The sequence below is a fragment of the Chenopodium album genome, chromosome 16 (assembly GCF_948465745.1).
Source record: "Chenopodium album chromosome 16, dcCheAlbu1.1, whole genome shotgun sequence".
In the NCBI taxonomy this organism is placed as follows: Eukaryota; Viridiplantae; Streptophyta; class Magnoliopsida; order Caryophyllales; family Amaranthaceae; genus Chenopodium; species Chenopodium album.
The window spans coordinates 14,979,965-14,986,906 of NC_137849.1; the positions used below are offsets into that span (position 1 = coordinate 14,979,965).

Here is a 6,942-nt window from a genome sequence, read left to right on the forward strand (position 1 = left end):
CTGGAAACAAAACAGGCTGCCCCACACTACACAAGACCTCACAGGCCAAAACCACCCACCAAGTTCCCTATTCCCTAAAATGCCACCTTCTAGGAAGGGTTCATTTTAGGGAATAGGAACTGCCTGTCAGATGCCTCTACAACCTTCTAGGAAAGATACAGGAAACACCAGACAGGAAAATAAACCAAACAAACCCAGACTATCTAGGGATATTTCTATAAAGACTATACAACACCATTTACACTGTTGTCTACTCCACTTACTACCTACAAGCTATCTAACTCTATCCAAGTTATCTCTACCAATCACTGCACACAAATTCCTTGGAAGAATCACAGCCTTCTGCCAAAATGCATGGTTTCTAGCACACCAAATATGGTAAACAGTTGTTGTTAACACAACCAGTATAACATGCTTCTTGATGGTGTCCTTTTCTTTCCTTTGCCAATGCTTCCAAGTGCTGTCAATATGAAACTATTGTTCTGAAATCTGCGGCCACTCACTAATTTTCTGCAAGCAATTTCTGCTGTAATTACACTTAAAAAACAAGTGCTCCCTACTCTCCACCTCATCCCCATATAGCAAGCAACTATCATCCTCACAAACTCCAAATTTAGCTAGCTTAACTCTTGTCCTAAGCCTATCATGCATAGCCAGCCAGCAAATAAAAGAATGTTTAGGCACATTGAATTTATCACAAACCCAAGTATACTAGTCAACCTTAGGATTATCACCTTGTAGCCATTTATAGCAGTCAAGAGATCCTGAACCTACAATCCATCCATTTTTCTGCACAAACCCAGCTTCATATCCTCCTTGCAAGCACATAGCTCCCTCCAAGCCCAGCTAGCTAACTTCTTTGGCATATAAGTCCACCAGTCAGCATCTTTAATGTATACAACATGTACCCACTTAACCCACAAAGAGTCTTCCTTTGTAGCTAATTTCCAGATATATTTGCCCATAGCAGCTTTGTTCCAAAGACCACAATCTCTAATCCCTAAGCCACCAGCTTTCTTTGCCTTACAGACCCAATCCCATGCCATAGGAGGGGTCCTAGAAAGAACAACATCCCCACACCACAAGAAAGCCCTACACAGCTGAGTAATTCTTTGAATGACAATCTTTAGCAATAACACACACTGAGCCCAATATGTGTGCAGACTCATCAGAACTGAGTTGACTAACATAACCCTTGCAGCATATGACAGTTTCCTACTAGACCGGCATGTGATTCTGGCAAGCATTTTATCAATTATAGCATCAAAATCAGTCACCTTCAAGTACTTATCGTTTAAGGGGATACCAAGATACTTAAAGGGGTAGCACCCAAGACAAAACCAGAATCATTCATAATCTCCTGCTGCACTTCTGATCTCACACTTCCAAAGTAAATAACAATTTTGTCTACATTAGCTTACAGACCAGAACAATCAACAAAAGTCTTGAGAGCCTTAACCAGTAAAGTAACAGATCTTCTATTCGCATAAGAAAACAACATCAAGTAATCAGCAAATACCAAGTGATTCAACCCAATACTTTCACACCTTTGATGAAACTTGAAACTTATTTTCTTCCCAATCTTCTTTAGTAGCCCGGTCAGAAATTCCATCACTATCACAAAAATGAGAGGTGACATTGGATCACCCTGTCTAATTCCTCTTTTTTTCCCTGGAAAAAACCATTTAAACCCCCATTTAGCATGACTGAAAAAGAAGGAGAAGTGACACATTGCATCACCCATTTTATAAACAAGGCAAGAAACTCCAGAGCAGTAAGCATATCCTGAATGAAAGACCAATGGACAGAATCATAGGCTTTCCTCACGTCAACCTTAACTGTGCACCTTGGGGCTTTCCTCTTATTATTATACTCCTTTAACATATCCTGACACACCAATATGTTATCCAAAATGGATCTCCCTGCTACAAATGCTCCTTGGTTCTTACTAATCAAACCAGGCAACACTTCCTTAAACCTTTCACACAGCATCTTAGAAATCACTTTATAGAGCACATTACAATAGGCCATGGGCCTGAATTGAGTCACCTTAGTTGCATTCTCAACTTTAGGCACCATAGTCAAAGTTGTAGCATTCACCTGTTTTAATAGCTTTCCATTCTCAAAGAAATCAAGCACAGCTTTGCACACCTCTTTCCATGAGTTCTTAAAAAACTTGCTAGAAAAACCATCAAGCCCTGGAGCTTTATCCTCTTCAATGCTCCAAACAGCTTTCTTCACATCTTCCTCAGTAAAGCTTCTGCATATCCTAGCTCTCTGCTTAGAATTCAACACAGACCCCTCATTAATTATAGACTGATGAATGTGTCTAATTGGATTCTGGTGAGTGCCCAACATGTCTTTGTAAAAGCTCACAAAAGCCTCGGCTATCTATACAAGATCCTGGATCACTTCCCTAGATTCTTGAACAATGTTATACACATTATTATGCATCCTTCTCTTCCTAATACAGGCATGAAATTAAGCAGATTTGAAGTCTCCATCTTCATCCAGTGCAATTTTGCTTTTTGCTTGAGAAACTATATCTTAGCTTTATGAGCTGCAGCATATCTATCCCTCACCTCTCTCTCTCTCTCTCTTTATGCATTAAGTCTTCATTCTGAGGATCATCATTCAAACTATACTGAATGTCTACTAACTCCCCTGCAGCAACATCAACACTCTCAATAGAAGAAAAGTTCGTCAGATTTATAGTTTTAAGAGCTTTTTTAACAACCTGCATTATTTTCACCACCACAAACATATCAATACCCTGGAACACACTCTCCCAAGCAGTTTTAATAGCATCCTGGTAACCCGGAGCCTCAGTCCACATATTTAAAACCTGAAAGGTTTCTTAATATTCCCAAATTCCCCAAAAATTCTCATAATACATGGACAGTGATCCATAACACCTTCAGGAAGAAAATCAACTTTGAACTCCTTACACCTATCCAGCCAATCCTCATTCACAATAACCCTATATATCTTAGTACACACCTTACTACTTCCATCTTGCTTATTACTCCATGTGTAGAACAGACCACCCACCTTAAAATCAACTAACAAGTTTTGCCTTATACATTGCCTAAAAATTTCAATCTCACCAAAAGGAATAGGAGAACCAACCCTATCCTCTGGATTAAGGAAATTATTAAAATCTCCACTTAGCATCCAAGGACCAAGAACAATCTATCTTAATTCACCAATTTGTCTCCAAAGCACCTTTCTACCACCAGCATCATTCACCCCATACACCATAGTATACCAGAATTCAAACTTAGAAGCTCTATGCCTAACTTTCATATGAATAAACTGAACTTCTACCCTCACAACCTCAACCTGAAAGACATCAGGAAGCCAAACTACCCAAATCCTACCACCAGGATGTTTAGCATAGTTTGCAGTAACTGACCAATTCCCACCAAATCCAGTGAACACTGCTCCAAATCTAGCAGCCTTCACCTTAGTTTCCAGAAGCCCAAATAAGCCTATTCCTTGATTCTTGATGAACCAAAGCACATCACATAGTTTACTAAGATTATTTAGGCCTCTAACATTCCAGATTCCCTAACTATCCATGGAGAGAGTATGAGCACTCCCCCTCCCCTCCCATCTGCCATACAACACTCTATCATCAACAAATCTTGTCCTGCTCCCACTTACCAAAGCAGAACCTCCTACCTGAACCTCTTTCATCTGTGTTCTTCAAATCTTGCCCTATTTCAAATATATTCCTATTAACTCTGATGCCCTGAACCTGCTGCTGAGGCTGCTGCAAGCCCTGCTACTGAGCTTGCTCCTTGCCTTGCTGCTGAACATGCTGGTTAACCTTGCTTACTGGTCTCCATTCTTTCATAGGAGTTGTCTTCTTGGCAGGCCTAGACTTCTTATTATTATTTTAATTCCTCAAATTCTTGACTCTATGATTAGGACAGTCAGCATCCTCATGACCCATTCCACCACATATTTAGCAAGTAACTAGCTTCCATTCATAGACCACTTTCTGCACAACATCATTCTCTTTCTCATCTTGGAACTCAATGAACTCAGGGAACTCACCATTAACCTTCACTTTAACCAAGATTCTTGCATATTCCAACAATTCCTTCATTGCAGTAGCCTTATCAGTTTTTGATTGGGTCACCAATAATTCCTACAAGCTTCATCAAGGATGATTGACTCTAAAACCTCAAATCTAACCCAGGAAGTCTAATCCAAGTAGGAACCTCAAACACCCCCTCATCCTTCAGATTCAATCCTGGCTCCCATCTCTTCATAATCATAGGCTTCTTGTCAAACAAAACTGGCCCCCCATTCATAACCTTCTCCCTCCCTTCAACAATTTTAAATCGCACCAAAAGCACCCCATTATTCATTGAGGATACCTTATCAACTCCAAATTTCCCCCACATTCGTCGAATAAAACCATTCATAGCATAAATCAAGGGTTTAGCACACAACACATAGCAAACAATTGCTGAACTCCAAAACGACACTTCAGATTGCACATCATCTGTAGTTAGCTGAACCTTCCCCTTACTACCCACATTCTGTACTTCAGCATCATTCCTACCCTTCTTAGACAAATTTCAACCCTCATCTAAAGTATTCAAGAACATATTATTCTAGCTAATGCTAGCTGAATTATTAGGGATTGCAGAAATAGGGGAAGCCAAATCTGGGTTTCTACATTGTGGGTTTGACAACAAATTATCAGAAATAACATTCAAGTCATCCACATGATTACTATAACCTTCAATTATCAACAACAGCGTTGGATTGATCGACCTAGTACTCAACTCAGCAGATTGATCAATTACTGTTCCATTAAAAATTACAGAGTTAGGGGCATGACTTACCTGCAACCAGCTATTGAATTCCTCCCTATGAAGTGCCTTCTCCTCCTCCATCACCATTTCCACCAGAATCTTCTCAACTAGCTCCTCATCCATCCAACTCTCCACTAAGATGTCATCAATGGCGACCCTCTGTTTTTGCTCCTCAAGATTCCTGGTTCTTGGCTTAGTTTTGTTCTTCTTCGATTTAGATCCAGAGGATTTCTTCCCCTTCCCTTTCCTTTTCTTCGCCATTAAAATCGAGCTGAAATAATAAGATGAAAATGGTGGGTTAACTTTCTCTCTCTACTTTATTTACTTTCATTTGATTCAATTTGTCGAACATATTTTGATCTTTTGACGTTGGACGTCAAGTTGTTTTGATCACAAGACTATTACTAACAATTGTTTTGAAAGTCTTGCGTATATGTTTTATGACAAGACACATTTATGCAAATGTGCTTTCTTTAGACAAACATGTTTATAATGTTAATGATACCACCAAAAGACCTAAGACCGTTGAGTTAAATCAGACATACTTGTGACATTGTCGTCTTGGCCACATTAACATCAAGCGCATTAAGAAACTTCTACAAGAAGGTATTCTTAACTCATTTGATTTACAATCGTTTGAGAATTGCGAAGGATTCTTATTAGGCAAGATGATAAAGCAATCGTTCTCTAAGTTGGGAGAAAGGCCAGGTGACTTATTGGGCCTAATACACACCGATGTATGCAGACCAATGAGCACACCTGCAAGGAATGGTTATCGATATTTCATTACCTTCACGGACGACTATAGTAGATATGGATATGTCTACCTCATGTCGAACAAATCCGAATCATTTGAGAAATTCAAAGAAATTCAAAGAAACCAAGGGGTATTACTTCTACAACAAATCCGAAAACAAAGTGTTTGTTGCTCGCGATGGTGTCTTTTTGGAGAAGGAACACCTTTCCAAAATGACAAGTGGGAGGAAAATCAAACTCGATAAAGTTCGAGAGGACGAGCAACAAAATCAAATTGACAGTCAAAGTGCTCAAAAAACATCTGTTGACGTTGGTCAAATTGTGCAAAGTCAAACCGACGATGCAAATGCTCGGCCCATTACCCTACGTAGGTCACAAAGGCAAAAGTCTCAACTTGATAGATATCTCGGTGTCATATTAACCGAGAATCAGGACATCCTAGTCGTGGATGGAGACAAGCCGACAACCTACAAGCAAGCTATGGCAAGCCCCAACTCTGCTAAATGGCAAGAAGCCATGAAGTCTAAGATGGATTCCATGTTTGAAAATCAAGTATGGGACTTGGTTGATTTGCCCGAAGGTTACACACCTATCGGGTGCAAATGGATTTTCAAGATGAAAACCGACAAAGATAGAAATGTATTTATATACAAAGCTAGACTGGTAGAAAATGGTTACAGGAAAATTCACGGCGTTGATTAAGATGAATCCTTTTCTCCAATTACAATGCTTAAGTCCGTCCAGATTATCCTAGCAATTGCTTCCTACTACGATTACAAAATATGGCAGATGGACGTCAAAACCGCCTTCCTAAATGGTATTTTGGAAGAAACTGTGTACATGACACAGCCTGAAGGTTTTGTTGATCCAAGCAATGCTGGGAAGGTATGCAAGCTCAAGAAATCCATTTATGGGTTGAAGCAAGCAACCAAAAGTTGGAACTTGCAATTCGATGAAGCCATAAGAAAGTTTGGTTTTATCAAGAATCTAGATGAGTCTTGTGTTTACAAGAAGGTCAGTAGGAGTGAAATCGCCTTCCTCGTCTTGTACGTCGATGACATATTTCTCATTGGAAACAGCATTCCAATGTTAGAGTCTATAAAGGCTTGGCTTGGAAATTTTTTTTCAATGAAAGACTAAGGAGACGCTCAGTACATATTAGGCATCAAGATCTATAGGGATAGATTAAAGAGGATGATTGGATTGAGCGAAAGTACTTATATCGATAAGGTACTGGCACAATTCAATATGAAGGAGGCCAAGAGCGGCCACCTACCCATGTCACATGGCATAATCCTAAGCAAGAAGCAGTGTTCAAAGACACCTGATGAGCGGGAAAGGATGAATCAGCTTC

General features: G+C 39.7%; 1 protein-coding gene across 1 annotated transcript; it reads right to left on the minus strand.

Annotated features, from left to right (window-relative positions):
• Positions 1-770: 770 nt before the first annotated feature.
• Positions 771-2,836, minus strand: LOC145583926 (uncharacterized). Its single transcript, XM_081640875.1, has 5 exons — positions 2,583-2,836; positions 2,398-2,464; positions 1,683-2,277; positions 1,426-1,478; positions 771-1,313 (listed from the first exon to the last, which is right to left on the minus strand). Exons 1-5 carry the CDS (start codon positions 2,834-2,836, stop codon positions 771-773), a joined length of 1,512 nt encoding a protein of 503 aa, XP_081497001.1.
• Positions 2,837-6,942: the final 4,106 nt, after the last annotated feature.

Coding starts and splice junctions, on each gene's coding strand:
- LOC145583926 (XM_081640875.1), bottom strand. CDS start 2,836: ATGTGGACTGAGGCTCCGGGTTACCAGGATGCTATTAAAACTGCTTGG. Junction 2,465..2,582: donor AAAGAGAGAGAGAGAGAGAG/GTGAGGGATAGA, acceptor TGCCTGTATTAG/GAAGAGAAGGATGCATAATA. Junction 1,479..1,682: donor GCTAAATGGGGGTTTAAATG/GTTTTTTCCAGG, acceptor TTATGCGAATAG/AAGATCTGTTACTTTACTGG.